This window comes from Poromitra crassiceps, assembly GCF_964638095.1.
Source record: "Poromitra crassiceps genome assembly, chromosome: 12".
Taxonomy (NCBI): Eukaryota; Metazoa; Chordata; class Actinopteri; order Beryciformes; family Melamphaidae; genus Poromitra; species Poromitra crassiceps.
In genome coordinates this window covers 17,107,482-17,125,716 of record NC_139632.1, presented here as the reverse complement: position 1 = coordinate 17,125,716, position 18,235 = coordinate 17,107,482, and the positions used below count along the sequence as shown (strand labels likewise).

General features: G+C 45.3%; 1 protein-coding gene across 1 annotated transcript in view; it reads right to left on the bottom strand.

Moving 5' to 3' along the window:
- Positions 1–671: 671 nt before the first annotated feature.
- Positions 672–18,235, bottom strand: part of yjefn3 (YjeF N-terminal domain containing 3) — a 76,152-nt gene continuing 58,588 nt past the window's right edge. The window contains exons 3-6 of the mRNA XM_083647872.1: positions 11,549–11,659; positions 2,727–2,840; positions 1,781–1,928; positions 672–1,400 (exon numbers count right to left, since the gene is read on the bottom strand). Of these exons, the coding sequence (XP_083503998.1) occupies positions 1,204–1,400; positions 1,781–1,928; positions 2,727–2,840; positions 11,549–11,659 (570 nt within the window). The 3' untranslated portion in view covers positions 672–1,203. The remainder of the gene's footprint in view (positions 1,401–1,780; positions 1,929–2,726; positions 2,841–11,548; positions 11,660–18,235) is intronic.

Sequence of the window (18,235 nt, the reverse complement as noted above, 5' to 3'; positions counted from 1 at the left end):
AAGACCTCTACCACAGATTGTTGACTTTAAACTGGGGCTAAAAACCTTCCTTTTTAATAGAGCCTTCCCTTAACTTTGTTTTTTATTTTTGTCTTTAAGCATTGTCTACAATCTTTTGATTACTAATCAGTATATTTCTTGTCCATGCCGTCTTGCTGTGTGACTTTTTAAATGTTTGTTCCTTTTAATGCATTTTATATGCTCCTGTATTTTACTTTGTAGCACTTTTGTTCCACCTTCACCTGCCTGCCATCAGCCTATCATCTCCCAGAGTCATCCCATCCAACTCATCCAGCCAGCTGTTCCCTGTTCTGAATTAGTCTCAGTATAGTCTGTGTTCCCTAGTTGTATTTGTCAGATTGTGTGTGTTGTTAGTGTCTGTTTTAGTGTTGTCATCTAAGACCTGTTACCTGCCAGATTTTGGATTCTTTCTTCCCTTCCCCTTCAAATAAAGCTTTTAGTTCTAGACTACAGTAGTACTATAGCCTACAGTAGTACTGTGTCTACAGTACCAGTGTTTACATTTGGGTCCAAATTCTGAGTTTCTTCCTGACACTTCTCTTTGATTTGGGCCCCATCATTTCTTTATATGAAAAAATAAAAATAAAAATCAGAAATGAAGCCACCTGTTGAATGGGATCTTTTTATTGGACAAAGAGAACCGTCTGGGCCTACTGTATCAGCTAATGGACAGACAACAAATGAAATGCAGCAGTGCAGGCTGAAACAGATATAAACAGAAAATGGAAATTCACAAACCAACTCACCTAAAAGAGCTTCAATAAGAAATAAAATAAACATTAACATAAAATAAAAAAATGTTTTGAAATGTTGGCAGCATAGAAAACATCATCCAAACAACTCGTCTTTTTTCGCTGGCTGTGAAAAAGACATTTCTAGATTTTGCAAAGTAATCAGAAAAAAGTAGAATGCTACAGCTTACAAGAAGACTGACACAAAAACTCGAACCATTCCCTAAAAGACATGACTCAAACCACAGTTTCTATTATGATCCTTCTACTGTAGCTTTATACCGTAACAGAGCAGATTTTAGCTAAGGTGCAACCTGCTCTACACAATTGAGAGATAGCACATTAACATTCAATCACGGTAACAATCTATAAAATACAAAACATGAGAATAGATCAACCATATGTATTCAAAATGAAGAGTGGCCAGATTGGGTCGTGTGTTTCACATGTGTTACAATTCTATAAGACAGTCTGTGCCGGGGTACTCCGGGAGGTTCAGCTCATATTTCTTCTGGATGTCGTAGGGCAGGAAGCGTCCGGCCAAGAAATGCTTCCCCGAGAAGCCGGTGGCGCACTTCTTTGGCGCTGTAAGTGAGATGAGAACATCTGGGTTTATCCCGTCCTGACTCGCCTCTTCTACTTCCCAACCTGAGATACGAGAGGAGGCAGGGAGCGAGAGAGAGAGAGAGGACACTTAGAAAGAGGAGCATTGTGATTTCTTGCCTTTTATGTTGAAAGCGGGCTTGATGTGTTGCAGATGAGCCACCTGCTAGGGAAGTTGCATTCCAGCATGAGCCATGGAGAAAGTATGCGTGTGATAGAAGGCTGAGTAACAAGCCAAATTGATGTTCAACAGTAGATTACAGTACATTAGTCATGATGAAGAAGCATGTTGGCGTAAGACAAAAGCGAGCGGGTGTTGGTGACAGCTACAAATGAAGGCTTGTTGTGCATGGTAGCCAGAAGGCTAGCAGCCTGAACGCTCATTTATCATGTAGCGCTTCTGAGTCCCGAGTATCAGCATTTACCTGAGGGTACATCCACGCTAGCAATGGGGATCTTAACGTGCTTGAGGGTGACCAGAATACCAGAGTAGGGCTCCACACTGGCAAGGTCTGTCTCCGGCCCCAGGATGGCATCAATCACCAGGTGGTAGGCATCGTTGATCAGCTGCACCTGAACATAACAGACCTCAGTATGAATAAACAAGTGCTGTTTTTTGCAGTGTACCATTTGATTGTACTGGTGCAAACGCATTGACAGTGCACAGTTAAAACAATTGTGGTAGTGTAAATGTCTTTTATAGTAATTTGAGTCATCAAGATCAAATCTAATTGCGTTAGTTCACATTTAAAGGGTAAAGCGCAAATTATGCTCACGCGAAATCGCCGGCGCTGACTGCGCCAAGGGGGTCGCCGCAGCTGGGCATCCTATCGGCGCAGCTCGGCGGAGGGGGCGTGCAGCTCCTCAGAAAATGTGACTCTGCGGCGTCAACGCGGACGTGACGTGACCAGCACGAGAGCTGTGATTGGCCGTTGCCTTGGGCTGCGCACATATCCGCTGAAGTACTTGTTGTGAGGAATGAGGAAATGCCATTTCCTCATTTAACAGTCCTTGTCCCTCATCTAGCAAAGCCTTCTGCTCACCGGAATGAGTTTTTAAATGGAGGGACAATAAAATGTCCCCCCGCACCGACATGATTGCAAGTTCTTGGTAAACGACACAATAACGTCATATGTAACGGACATAAGTGTACCACAAGCCACCTAGTGTTTTGGACGTGTACGATGCGCCGTTACGTTCGAGTATGCACAGTCTCGCTGTCGCCGCTAGTCGGCGGCAAGGCTCCAAGTCGAGGGTGCGCAGAACCCTGTCAGCGCCTTAATTGTGGTTTAGTTAAAACGACCTCAGATTCTACAGCATGCAATACTAAAGCCTTTGCAAAAAGTGTTCTTGTGTTTTGGTGCTGCTGACCTCCGTGGGGAGATAGGAGAGGAAGGGGATGTCCATCTTCTCACACTGAACTGTGAAGTCCTGGTGGAGACTGTGAGAGGAGCGCTTAGGGTAGTAGATGGTGGGCTCATACTCCTGGACAGCAGAAAGAAGAGAAGAGAAGAGAAGAGAAGAGAAGAGAAGAGAAGAGAAGAGAAGAGAAGAGAAGAGAAGAGAAGAGAAAAATAGCATGTTATGTAATATTAAGGCTACAGCCAGCGATTACAGCCAGCACTAACTTGATCGAGTGGATGGCAAGTAATCCATCCATCCATATCACACAAGTGTTTTTCTCAAGTCTGCTCCCTCAATGAATACTTCCCTTATAAACGGGTCCAGACATCAAGACACCCGAGTCCTGTGATGCTAAACCTTTACACAGCCTCGAGGTAAATCTAAAAACCTAGGACCTAGTGTGTGTGTGTGTGTGTGTGTGTGTGTGTGTGTGAGAGAGAGTGAGTGTGTGTGTGAGAGAGAGAGAGTGAGTGAGTAGGTGGTTGATGCTCCTGTCAAACTGGGTGGAAAAAAGGTACAGTATAGCGATCATGGAGAAAGTTCCTATTCTTATTTTAAAAACACAATCCATGGCGACTACGGGCCCTATCGTTGTACGGCGCTATCGTTTGCGCTGCCTTTGCGCTGCGTTTGCGCTGCGTTTGCGCTGCGTTTGCGCGCCTCTTATTGCTATCTTCCCAGCGTCTAAGCTATCATCTGCCTCCACCGTCCAGTTTTGCACTGTGATGACACAGGTGTAGGCGTGGCGGCGGCCCAGGTGTGTCGGTGGGCCTCTACCCTATCATGTGTCTCGCGCAAGTGTCATTTAGCGCTGTGGGGAAGATACCGTCGGTAAGTGCCGAGCGCAAAGAGAGGTTTGGGAGTTGCCGTTCCAAAATAAGCGTTACAGCACAATGTGTAAGAAAAAATCGCCTTGGGTGCTCTCAATTTTAACGCCAGGACATAGCTGGTCTTAGCGCAAACGCAGACGTACGCCTGAGTGCAGACAGTCTCCACATCTCCGTGCAGTGCAGGAAATCCTTGCTTGGATACATTTACGCACGGCATGGATGTCACTCTCCTCGCGCCTGCACACACTCTTCTCTCCTCGGAATGCCACGTTGAGTTTCAACTATAGCCTGCATTCCAGAAAAAACACACCTTGATTTAAAAATGAGAATTCGTTTGTCATGGTTTTATTAGGCTACATAATTTCCGACCATACAGGTCTGTGGTGTAACATTAGATTACTTTAGGTAGGAGAGGGTAGAAGAAAATAAAAAGCAAATGATCTTTTCCAACCATTATATGTTTAACAGCACCGCAATAGCCCTCTCCACTTCCCTCGTCGGGGGGAGAGAGAGAGAGAGACACGGGGCATACTGTCTCACCTCGTAATAGCCAGTAACCTATAGGCCTAGCTGCAAAAGTTAACTGTTGAAAATTCGATGTCTGGTTTTGTCACGAGTAGCCTACAGTGAAGTCCCTCTCGCCATCAAGCAGACAGTGACGGAAGCATGTGTCTTTATGTGCGCCAAGGGGAAAATGACGGGCTAAATTGGGGATTCGATGTATATATATTAATAGAATCGAATAGAAAATAGCTGATTAATAAAATGTGTGCTGGTGGAACGAAATTCAACTTCAAATAGAGCAGCATCACTCATCGCAGCTCAGTACGCTGCGCAATTACGCATGCAGTATAGGCCCGCAGCGGAGATGCAGGAGAAGAGAGCCCCAAAAGGAATATACAGTCCATACAGTCAGACGTTTGGGCAACAGCCTCTCCCTCTTTCTCTCTCTCACTCTAGTCCCTCTGAGTGAGGAGGAAGCTGCTGACGTGACGCTGTGGTTTTATGGGCATGACCACACCTCCACAATGCTTTTGGGCATAAACATGCCTATACGGAGATGTGAGCCGAGATGACGTGAAGCGCTTTTTAGGGCTTTGCGCGGTGCTATTCCAGCAGAAAACGGGCGATAACGCAAGATTACCGCCGTCTAGGCATGGGTCGATTTCCGGTTTTACCGGTTCGGTTCGGTATACGAGCCCAAACCGGTTTGATCACGTGCAAACCAAAAAAACCTAATTTTTTTTTTTTTTTTTTTTTAACACATTGAGTGCCAGCCATTTTTTCATCCTGTAGGTAAGTTGTGCCAGGTTTTTTTTTGAGGATTCTGGCTCATTTTACAAGAGCCGAGGATTATTTTCTGTTAAGAATTCATGAACACCAATCATCTAAAAATAACTAATAGAATGTGTGCTTTCTCTGTCTAAAAGAGTTAGTTTGCAGAGTTAGTAGTTATGTAGATATTAGCCGTTGAGTACAGCATGGTTTCAGAGATTTTCAGAGAGTTTGGAGATAAATGGATTTTTAGAACCACCTCACGTGCCTGTGATTATGGGTGCCCTTGTCTCCCACTCTTGCCCTTGTCTCTCTCTCTCTCTCTCTCTCTCTCTCTCTCTCTCTCCTCTCTCTCTCTCTCTCTCTCTCTCTCCTCTCTCTCTCTCTCTCTCGAGAGAGAGAGAGGAGAGAGAGAGAGGGAGAGAGCGAGAGGGAGAGTTGCTTCAACTCCTCCCTCCGTGGGCGTTCTTCTTGGCTGCAGCGGCCGTCACAAGCTTGTCACCAGTCTGACAGTGCTTTGCTGCTGTCCTGTGCCTGTGGCTGCGCGGCCGCTGTTTGAGGAAGTCGGGATGGACTCGCTCGCTTCTTGGAGTTTTGGTTGAGAGAAGCTTTTGCGATTCTGGTCATATTTATGCTGCGTGTTTCAAAGTGTGTTCCACCTGTAATCTATTATGTAAATTTGCAATCCCGCATCGCCAGCAATCAGCGCGAAAACGAAAGCGTTTTCCCCCATCCATTTTCATGAGAATGGCTGGGGTGAGAATGGCGTGACAAGTTAAAAAAATGCTTGCCTTCCTCTAGTCAGGAGAGCACTGTCGCCACTTAGTGGTCGGTAAAATAGATTATACACATTCTCTTGCTCCAATAGTGATCTCGAAGATGTAAAAGTTGTTGATTGATGTCCCACCGTCAAAAAAAAAAATGTTTATGTAAGACGAGATATCTCGGCTCTGGCACTCAAGCGTTGGATTATGTAAGACGAGATATCTCGGCTATGGCACTTAACGTGTTAAGTTTTTTAAGTTTTTTTTTTTTTTTTGCCAGTCCATTCTGATTGCACTATTGTTCGTATTAGCCTCTTCTCAAGTTGCACTAGTAGGCAAAAGTCTTATTTTGTTTATTATGTTGATGTTTGAAGAAAAGTTAAGCTGAATAGTTATGAGAAATAAAAACAGTGTGTTGTTACAGTTAAAAGGTTCTGCTTATTTGTATTCAGTGTTCGTGCTGGTTGGCAGCATACCAGCTTAGAGGTGCATTATCGCCACCAACTGCAGCCGCTTTGATACGTTTTTTTGGGGAATATCGAACCGGTTTCAAAATGTTCAAACCGACCCATGCCTAGGCCCTATATTGTGTGAATTTGTGAGTTTTGAAGTTTATAAGGCAGCTCAGCTGTAAGCCAATCCATTCTGATTGCACTGCTTGTGTTTTTATTAGCCTTTTTCTCAAGTTGCACTATAGGCAGAAGTCTTATTTCATTTATTATTTTGATGTTTAGAAGAAAAGTTGAGCTGAATAGTTATGAGAAATAAATACAGGGTGTTTGTTACACAGGTGTCCTGCTTCTTTTTATTCAGTATCATTGCTGGTTGACAATACCAGCTTAGAGGTGTATTATCGCTATCAGGTGGACTGAAGTTGCACTACAGACAGTTATGGGCCACACTCGGGAGCCCTGCTTGAAAAAAAAAAAAAAAAAAAAAAAAATTTAATTACAAAAAAAATCGGTATACCGGTTCGATCCGGTTTAGACGGCAATATCGAACCGGTTTTAAAATTTTCAAACCGACCCAGCCCTACCGCCGTCGGGAAGATAGAGCCCTACGTGTGTGTGTGTGTGGGGGGGGGGGTGTACCAGTGAACTTCATTGTCGGCACTCATGGTGCATAATAGGCCTACATGGTGCATAATAGGCCTACAGTAATGATGCAAACTTTCATCATCAGTGTGTTGAACGCTTCTGTCATTTTCATTTCATAAACATCCCAGAATTAAAATTGATCACACATTGTTCAACACTGGCCAATGTCTCGTATTCCTTAAGCATTATTTCTGGCTAAATTTGCCTGCCGTTTGTGTGGTAATTAATGAGCAGATTACCAGACAATGAATTTGACTTTGCCCTGGTTCTTTTCCTACACTAAGGCCAAAAACCATTTCAGCGAAATCGAGACACAAAAATCAGGCATTGTTCGTTCTTTGAAATGTGGCTGGCGTCTGCAGAAGGAAGTGATCCGTCGGTACAGACAGACTGCTGCTTCCTTGGGGACTTTAAACCAATCAGAGCTCCACGGCCACCTGATCACCTGACTTCATCTCCAGGGTGACCGCCAAAGAACACACAGCCAGCAGCCGAGCGGAACACGTTTAACATCCACCGTGCGTCTGTCTGCCTCGCGGGTATCGGTGACCCCGGCATGCCCTTGACCTCAGCGGCAGTTACATCATGACCTGAGGCAAAGCGAGCCAACCTACGGATGTGCCCCAAATGATGGTTAACGTCATTGAGCATGAACAGAGCCCAAATGAGCCATGAGAGAGAAGCGAGCGCGGGTTACAGACGGGCCATGAGCCTTTTTCCTGTTGATGCTCAGATCTAACATGGTTACACTTCCTCTCCCTGAGGGATGACAGTGAGCTGAGTGATGTTCACGTTGTTTTCAGGCACAGCACATTCAGTGTTTCTGAACATCCAAACAAGGCCTGTAAAAGAATAGTACTGGATCATGGTGGGGGGTTATTTGGCAAAATAATGAGAGGAAGGAGACGTATTGTAACTATAGTTCTATGATCACAGGCGGAGGCTTAGTGGCTCCTATGCTCATTCCACTCCCTGGAGCGGAAATACACGGAAAACTTACATACACTGCTAATATCCCGATGTGTCGTGGTACCTGGCAACCCAACACAGAGGCAGTGGCGAGTGACGCACGGTGCGGAACTGCGTCACTGCACTCGTTCAAGCTCTCGGTGGAGGACCGCAGTCAAACACGTCCTAAGAAGAAGAGATGTGCTCCCAAATGTCAGTTGCGAGACCTTCCCGTTTCTAACCGCTAGCCACATTCGCAAATACCATGCGTTTTGCAAGCTATGTTTTGCAAGCTACGCATTTTGCAAGCTATGTCGGGCAATGTTGTTTTGCAAGCTTAGTATGTAGCCAGTATGTTGGGAAAGTGACGTTAGCAAACATTGATGCCAAACACAAACAAGCCGTGGAAGCACAGAGGGGAACTTCCACCATATTCACTGACACTCTCAATGTTTGCACTTGATCATTTTTGTGATGTAAATACAATTTTAGATGCTCACTTTTTATCACATCTTTTGTAGATGTTGTATGTTTATTTTATTTGATCATTACCGATTTTACTGTGAGTTAAACACTGAAAAAGTAATTTACTATGCATCCTTGCATTTATTCTATTAATTTGTGGTGATTATATGGGTTGTGGGGGGGGGGGGGGGGTACATTGAGGATAAGCCATTCACAGATACCCCAGAAAATCTCCCTCTTTTTCATAGCCCAATGTTGGCAGGTACAGTGTGTACATCTAAAGCAGGGCCCAGCAGCATTTTCACGTCAAGACGACGCCTCTCCTGGGCAAACCTGTTCGTTCTCGCTGGCTGAAGAAAGTGGAATGGCGGGTGGGTGGGAACCGCACCTTTTATGCGGTTCCAGAGGCTCATCCTGATTGGCTGAGGAAGTGCCTGTAAGTTTTCAGTGCGTTTCCTCTCCAAGGAGTGACCATAGGAGGCGCTAAGGGGCGGAGCCTGTGTGAAATAGAACTGTATGTCATGCAGCATGTAAGGAAGATTTACGTTAGAAAGCTGTGGAACACACTTATAACTGGCTTAACGTACTCTTGGCAACGTGTTTATTTTAGTTCATGACTAATAACCTTTGAAAAGTACAGCAAGTTTCCATGAAGTACTCGTCTCTAGAGCAATATAGGTAGCCCAACAGAACATCATGTTCACTTGCTATAATATGAATAATAAACTGGAACTAATGTGTATAGGCTTTGTTTCTCATTCAAGCTGAACGTTGACTGGGGAATATCTGTGTTACGCTACCTTCACACGTACCTATCAGTGGAAAGAATCTGAGACGCGTGGCAGATCCACTCACTCACACACACACACACACACACACACACACACACACACACACACACACACACACACACACACACACACACACACATACACACACACACACACACACACACACACACACAGACACACACACACACACACACACACACACACACACACACACACACACACAGACACACACATACACACACACACACACACACACACACACACACACACACACAGACACACACAGACACACACACAGACACAGACACACACAGACACACACACATGCTGGTTCTGTGAACACGGAGTGACGTGAGAAGCAAGCTGGCCTGTTAGCCTGTAACTGATCATTCATTTCTATGCTCTGTCTAATCACATTCACAGCTCCGCATCAGCGTCTCAAGACTGTGTGTGCCTGGCCTGCGTGTGTGTGTGTGTGTGTGTGTGCGTGTGTGTGCGCCTGTGAGTGAGTGTGTGTGCGTCTGACGTGTATGCTTGCATGTCTTCCTGCTGTACTAACTGACAGGGATCATATCGCACCAATGAAAAACGCAATATACTCTTACACCGAGAGAACGCTTCATAGTCCAAAGTAAACATTCAGGTTTAGGGCAGCCTCATACAAGTGTGGTCCCAATCCACCTACTGCCGTGTGCCGTCACCAAGAAACCTCTCAACCTCAACGTCTCTTCGTCTGTCTGGAGGAAGCAGTGCAAGGAGAAACAGAAGGAGACTGCAGTGGTCAGGAATCCATTGCCTGACGATTTGTTTCCTTTGGATCTAAGTTATGGAGAAGCGTCTTATGCATTCCTGGAATGCCGGTGTAAGATATATCTGCCTGAAAGCTGACCTCTGACCTTTCCCTTGGTCATGAGAGAGAGAGAGAGACAGAGAGAGAGAGAGAGAGCGCAGGCGAGAGGGTGACGGAGACTCCACAGAGAGCCATCGGACATCGTTAAAGATCAAACATGGTTTTAATCAGAACTATCAATGCACTGTAAATCTAGTAAGTCAGACACATGGTAAAGTGCCTATAAGATGCATTCCTTTCTAAACCAAAGATCCCCAAACACACATCCAACATTTTGCTTTCCCGATAGAGACGTAGGATCAGGCGGTCGTCCCCCGACAGACACGCTGAAATTAATCTTTCAGTCGGAAACGATCGTCCTTCGGTTAGGCTCGTGATCTGGGATGAATCCTGTCTCTGCCGAAGAAATTGGTCAGACACATCAATCTACAGCATGCGGTCTGACAGGCAGACATTGTGGTTATGACATCATATCATGGCTGCCAACTACAATATGCAGACGGCTTTAACGAGAGTAACAATAGCATGATATCATGACTGTCTCAGTGCCCTCGCAGAGAAGGTAATGGGATAACTGCTCAGAGCCATTTACAGGAGCTGAGACTCAATTCTCTAAAACACAGAGGGCCTGTATAGGGGGAGGTCCCCTGTTATTCTCCACGCAAATGAAACTTTGCGAGAATTTTCTTCTTCTGTAATGCTGTCCAAATGTCTGTCTGTCTGTGACAGCAGCAGGCTGTACCTTTGTCCTGGGCTTGCCCTTCAGTCACGCATATGGCTGCAAGTTATAGTTGTGATCTCTGTCTAGACTAAAAGGGCTAAAAACAACAAAGAGCAAAAATAACAACGTATCACCATATTGAAATGACAAAATTATGATACAGAAAATGCCACGCTGATTCCCAACTATTACAAGAACATAGGGCAACATTTGGTGTATTTATTTACCAATTTACCAATCATCTTTGCAAATTTGGTCAGCGACTGTCTTTATAGAGGTTATAAAGCTGTGTTCACACCGAGATATTTATTTTTCTCTCCGAACCCGAACCCTTTGGAATCGCTCTGTTGCTCTGTTTAAATCGCTCATCAATAGGCACAATAATTGACGGACATCTGGGGGCTATAACGTTACGCAATGTCATATTTGTCCACTACGAGCCACCGTAGTTGTTTACAAGCTAAGCCTATCAGCATGCCCCTAATGCGAGCTCTATACCGGTAGTACAGACTTCACTTCATGTCAGCTGTCAGCCTGTCAATGAGCTGTCAATGCGGTTTGTTGCCACAATAAACCAGCGGTTTGTTCCAAGCCAGTGTGATCCTTGACTCACTCTCACATGGCAGCCAATCAGCGTTGAACAGCGAGCGACTGATGCCAGCGTAATTTCGCTCGAGTTGGGATATTTCATCTGGGGCGACGAGCGTATTTTCTCCCTATCGCTCTGTCTCTGTCGCTCGGACGCCCAGCGATTTTTCTCCCGGGGCGAATATACGCTCAATCGCTCGTTTGCATTGACTTTGTATGTAAACTCGATGCCAGCGAAAAACTTTAATAGGCCGGTGTGAACGCAGCTTAAGAGTGAATCAGCTATGGGAAATGGTTGATGATTGTTGGTATTGTGCGTATCTTATGAGCAATGTTTCCCCAATATACCTGCCAGGGGATTCTCTGTCGGTCATGGGTGCCAGTCACCCACGACACACCCATTTCAATTCCACTTGTACATGCATGTCTTAAATACACACTAGTACAGTTGTCTACTTACAAATATGCGCAGGTGTCGGGCACACACCAGGCCGATCACGCCAATTTGATCGGGACCACAGATCACCAGCACCGTCGGCTGCTTCTTCCCCATGGTGATGAGTGGGTAGGCCTACAGAGAGAGACAGAGGGTTAAGACACAGATTATGACCGATGGAAAGAGCCAATAAGAGAGCGAGATAAGACGTGAGATAGAGGAGAAACAGAAGGGGGTTATTGATAGAGAACAATAGCGAGTCAGAAGCAGGGCACAGATAGCCATCAGTATTCAGCATTGAGCCCTTGGAGCCTTCCTCTGCAGCGCGGGTCATCTGATCCATCATGCCTGACTGAAGCACGCCAGGCACGCCAGACGGGGGTGGAAATGGCACCGGTGCCATTGTCTGTTCTGTCTATGAGAAAAGGTCCAATCTAGTGAAAATAACCCTGACAGCAGTGGAAAAAATGCCAGCGTCCTGAGTCCTTCGCCATGGGATGCTTCCGTCTATACAGTGTAACACACTTTCCATGGAGGCCCCGGCCCGGCCACACTAGCCGCACACTCCCTTGTAAATCACCTTGCACCTTCTTAAATGAGACGGGTACTCGCCTGAGGAACTGTCATCCCCAGTGGCTAATCTTCCTTCACCAACACCTAAACAGAGGCTCTGTGTGTGTGTGTGTGTGTGTGTGTGTGTGTGTGTGTGTGTGTGTGTGTGTGTGTGTGTGTGTGTGTGTGTGTGTGTGTGTGTGCGTGTGTGTGTGTGTGTGCGTGTGTGTGTGAGAGAATGGGTGCATGCTAGAGCTGAATCATGACCATCACTGGAAGCCCCAAAGGTGTCTGGCCTCGTTTTTTCCACGGACTCTTTGAGGCACAAAAGAACCCCGATGCCAGAGTATTTATTATTTCCTGAGGTTTTTCATTTATTTTTTTCTTTCTTGTTTTAATTTTTTCTGTAGAGTTATAAATGGTTCAATAAGGAACAACTAAAGGTCACGATATTACCGATCATTTGGGAAACTAGAACAGCTGAGACGGATGCATGTAGGCTGTGAATTGTACTGTGGAAATCCAATTAGAGCCCAATAAATGTGTCGAAACACAAGTCGTATAAAACCAATTACCCCAATTTGCTTCCACAGCCATGAAGGAATAGACTGCAGTGCCCATTGGGTGAAAAAAAAAAATCCATTTCAAGCCTATCTCCAACACGCAGTAACTTCCAACCGCTCGCTGCTGTAAGCCTATCTCCAACAAGCAGTAACTTCCAACCGCTCGCTGCTGTAAGCCTATCTCCAACACGCAGTAACTTCCAACAGCTCGCTGCTGTAAGCCTATCTCCAACACAGCAGTAACTTCCAACATCTCGCTGCTGTAAGCCTATCTCCACCACACCAGTAACTTCCAACAGCTCGCTGCTTGTGCTGCCCTAAAACACATGAAGCAATTCACTGTCGATCCTCAGCCTTGGCATAATGCCTCCCCATTTTGAACATGAGCTTGAAATGGTGACTACCCTGCCACTGGGTACGAACACATTTACATGTAGACTTCCATCCACGTATTCACGGTGTTCAGATGGAGAAAGAGGCCACTCCTCAGGCATAGTGTCATAGGATATGTTCCTCAGGCATAGTGTCATAGGATATGTTCCTCAGGCATAGTGTCATAGGATATGTTCCTCAGGCATAGTGTCATCAGATATGTTCCTCAGGCATAGTGTCATAGGATATGTTCCTCAGGGATAGTGTTATAGGACATGTTATGTTCCTCAGGCATAGTGTCATAGGATATGTTCCTCAGGCATAGTGCCCTAGGATGTTCCTCAGGCATAGTGTCATGTTCCTCGGGCATAGTGTCATAGAATATGTTCCTCAGGCCTAGTGTCGCAGGATATGTTCCTCAGGCATAGTGTCATAGGATATGTTCCTCAGGCATAGTGTCATAGGATATGTTCCTCAGACATAGTGTCATATATGTTCCTCAGGCATAGTGTCATAGGATATGTTCCTCAGGCCTAGTGTCGCAGGATATGTTCCTCAGGCATAGTGTCATAGGATATGTTCCTCAGACATGGTGTCATATATGTTCCTCAGGCATTGTGTCATAGGATATGTTCCTCAGGCCTAGTGTCGCAGGATATGTTCCTCAGGCATAGTGTCATAGGATATGTTCCTCAGGCATAGTGTCATATATGTTCCTCAGGCATAGTGTCATAGGATATGTTCCTCAGGCATAGTGTCATATATGTTCCTCAGGCATAGTGTCATAGGATATGTTCCTCAGGCCTAGTGTTGCAGGATATGATCCTCAGGCATAGTGTCATAGGATATGTTCCTCAGACATAGTGTCATATATGTCCCTCAGACATAGTGTCATATATGTTCCTCAGACATAGTGTCATATATGTTCCTCAGGCATAGTGTCATAGGATATGTTCCTCAGGCAGTGTCATATATGTTCCTCAGGCATAGTGTCATATATGTTCCTCAGACATAGTGTCATATATGTTCCTCAGGCATAGTGCCCTAGGATGTTCTTCAGGCATAGTGTCATATATGTTCCTCAGGCATAGTGTCATATATGTTCCTCAGGCATAGGTCATAGGATATAACAAGAGAACATTAATTAGACCGCAGTCGTTATCTCCATCATAACAGCTCAGCCAGGAGGAGAAGAAATGGCTATGGCTGCTCAGGAGCAGAGGGTCGACGGTAATAAAGGGCGAGCGAGATAGGGATCAAATGAGAGGAAGAGAGAGAGGCAGAAATGGAGTTCTAAAGTAGAATGAGAAAGACGGCAACGGGCTTAATCTTCTTATCTAATGGCTCTGAAGGAGTCTGAGTGAGTTTCACACTGGGCAACTCGATATTAATGACACTTTTCACTGAGTTCATTTACAGGAGTACCCATTGGCCATTGTGTGTGTGTGTGTGTGTGTGTGTGTGTGTGTGTGTGTGTGTGTGTGTGTGTCGTGGGAGACTGCCTGTACAGATTGCTCCCTATAGGAAATGGTAAGTCTAATTACTGCAGCCCACCATTAATGAGCAGCGTTCTCTGATAAGACTGTGTGAGTCACCTGGCTGAGAGGAGCAGCAGGAGCACAGAAACAGGGAGGCAGCCCGGGTTCCAGTCTGTTCTCCATGTCATTTTCTTCATGACAAGTTGTATTTGATTTGTCTTCTCTGTTCTCATCTTTTCTCCTTCACTTCTAAATCAGGCCTCTCTCTCCCCTCTTTCTTTTTAACACAGAGACAGACAGACAGACAGACAGACAGAGACAGACAGACAGAGAGAGACAGACAGACAGACAGACAGACAGACAGACAGAGACAGAGACAGAGACAGAGACAGAGACAGAGACATAGACACACACACACACACACACACACACACACACACACACACACACACACACAAGTGTTGATGACCTCTGCTCTGAATGTTGAGGTGGGTATAAAGGATCAGCGATGACGGTGCTGGCGGCAGAGGAAAGCGTTTTGCTGCTGCACTCCCCTGCAGATTGGACACCTGAATTGGACGCTGTCTTAAAAAGAGAGACAATGCAGAGTGCTTCCACTGGGCGTGGGTCTGTGGAGAGTTGAAGGTGCCCTTGTGTTTATGCTTGGTGCTGGATGATCAAAGTTTCTTCAGGCACAAATAAAAGCCTCGTCGGCTAGTTCAAAATTAAATTAAATTTTAAATTAAAACATGTCTATGCTGTGGCCTTCACAAGGGGGTACTGGATTAGCATGAATTGCGCATCATGCAGTTTTATTGTGCCACAGCAGGGACACAGTAGCCCTGATGGAATAAAGGCCTCTTTTATGTCTTGAGTGCCTTGGAAGTCCTTTCTTTTTCATTACGAAATGAATAGAGATGAGATAGCTTTAGTCGTTTTCCAATGCAAATTCACTTGTTTCAAGATTGTTTCTTGACTTAAGTAACATTATCTTGATATAAATGGATTCCGGGATACTGTCACTTCTTTCAATCCAATTCTCAAAACAGATCAAAATCTATTGGAAACAAAAACAATTATCTTACCACATTGGGATTTTTTTCCCCCAAGGAAGCAAAGATTTTAAGAACTACAAATTAAGATGGACCATTTTACAGCACAGGAGGTTCTTATAAGATCAGATCAGGTGGTTTGACATCTCATCTCTTCATCTCTTTATCTGTCTTCCTGTGTGGATGTTTTGGACTGTTTAGTTTGTGGTAGACTAGAGGACGTTGCATCACGACAGGTGGTGGGCTGGCATTAAAGTCACATGCCACAGCCAACAGGAGCACCACCAGAGGGGGCTGTGGGCAGTTCAGATGGCACCGTGTGGAACGCAGCTCTCCCAGTTAAAGGGACACTTCACCGAAAAACTGCTGATTTCTTTTGCACATGATCTCACACACAGTGAGCTCATCAGTTTTACAGACATTCATTTTCGTTTTACAGTTATTGAGAGTTGATTTGGGTTAAGTTGATGCCAGTGATGTCATCAGAAGGCACTGAATTGGGTTGTATTAATTACAAGCCTTCCAATGACATCACTGGCCATCAACTTTACTCAAATCAAATCGCAATAACTGTAAAACTAAATGAATGCCTACAAAATCAGTTTTCGGATGTGTGTGAGATCATGTGCAAAATAAATAGTTTTTTCGGTCAAGTATCTCTTTAAGCTGAGAATGCTTTACAGACCGCAGTGTGGCTTTATGTGGCGTTTAGAAGTGAATGATGTTACTTAGCCATAAAGGAGTGTGGGAATGCATTCAGCAATCAACAGACATGTGACTTATGCTTTTCAGGTTTGTGATGTTGAATTCCCTTGAACAAAGATGTCTGGACTCCACATCGCCACCTTTCAGGCCTAAGTTGCCACTTCACTCCTACACAGTCCCTTATACGATTGTTAGGAGAGGCACACAATTAAGTCTCAAGCCACGGTCGGGCTAACAATGCTCGTCTTACAAGTGTCGCAGAGAAATTCCAAAGGTACTCACCGTCGCATAAGGGTCTTGTGATCTTCGGCGGTCGGGGGGTTGAAAGCTTGGTGCTGCTAATCAATATTTTTTATATATTTCTAAAGAAATTCCTCGACTTTCGATTTCCTTCCAGCCATCACAGCGCTCGCTATCGGCCCCTGCTGGTTGCTGGTCCTGTACACGAGTCTCGTGTTTATTGTTGCAATAGGCCAACCAGCAGGGGCCGATAGCGAGTGCTGTGATGGCTGGGCACACCGGCACAAACACGGAAGAAGACACGGCTGCCATCTTGCCATTTTCGAAAGAACTCAACCGGAACTTGATATTTTTTAAATAAATATATAAAAAATATTTATTAGCAGAGCCGAGCTTTCAACACCGAAGATCACAAGAGCCATATGTGACGGTGAGTACCTTTGAAATTTCTCTGTGACATTTGTAAGGCGAACATTGTTAGCTCGACCGAGGCTTGAGACTTAACTGTGCGCCTGGGCAGAATTAAAAATCACCAATCCAAAAATAAAACTATTGCACATAAATGTGAGAAATAACATAGGCATCGTCAGTGTATAGGGTAGTGTATACTCAGAATACTGATCATTTCCTCAATCATTTTTGCAAATTTCTCACTTTAATTATTTAATTGTTGGCCCGTTGATTGTGTTGTCCACTCCTCACTAACTTCCAGTTTGGTGAGATGACAGTGTCAAGCTAGGTCCACTGGGGAAGTTTGAAAGCGAGCCCAATTAAGAGAAAGGTTCAGAGTGTGCAGGGGGTAGTGCCACACACAGAGTCACACGCGCACACACACACACACACACACACACACACACACACACACACACACACACACACACACACACACACACACACACACACACACACACACACACACACAGGAAACATAGGAAATATGGCTGCCTTGATTATAATAAGGTCTCTAAGGTAAAACCTCCTTGAAGCTATGGTAATGAGACGTGCGCTCTCAACTCTAATCAGACTGAAAGACACACTGAGCCTGAGTCAATATTTTCAGGATCCTAAAAACACAAATACGCACTCTTACACATACACACACACACACACACACACACACACACACACACACACACAACCGGTGGCTATTAAAACAAGTACATAGACCCGCGTGTCGCTCAGTTCATTACGAGGCTGCTGACAGAGATTGAACGAGTCCCTAGAAGACCAAACTAAATTAGAACCCGGGGACTTGTGTGCAATCCATCGCTCATCGCTGCGTGGAAGCAGAGACCTGGTTGTCTCCACCCAGGTGGTGAAAAGCCTCTGGGTCGTCACAAGGCAAAGCCAAAGCTCCATCCAGTCAACTGCTGCAGACGCTATCAGGACGGCAGACAAACACCCACAAAGAAACACACAGGACCACATCAAACACAAGCTGGGCCTGTGTGGCTGTTGCTGCTGCGGTTCTGGAACCGCGGACGGATTACATTCTGAGACCCTATAATCTCTTTGGCAAGCAGACACGTGTGTGTGGTGTGTGAGTGTGTGTGTGTGTGTGTGTGTGTGTGGGCGTGCACGTGCATATATGCATGTTTGTGTGGTGTGTTTGGAAGCCATCGCTACTAGACCAGCAGTGAAATCAGAGCGTCTGCATCTCCTTCGTACTGTAATTTTCCTGAAATAGGCATGATGTCATGCGGGCAGCCGGTAGCCGGTAGCCGGCTGGTCCCGGCCTGTGTTTGTGTA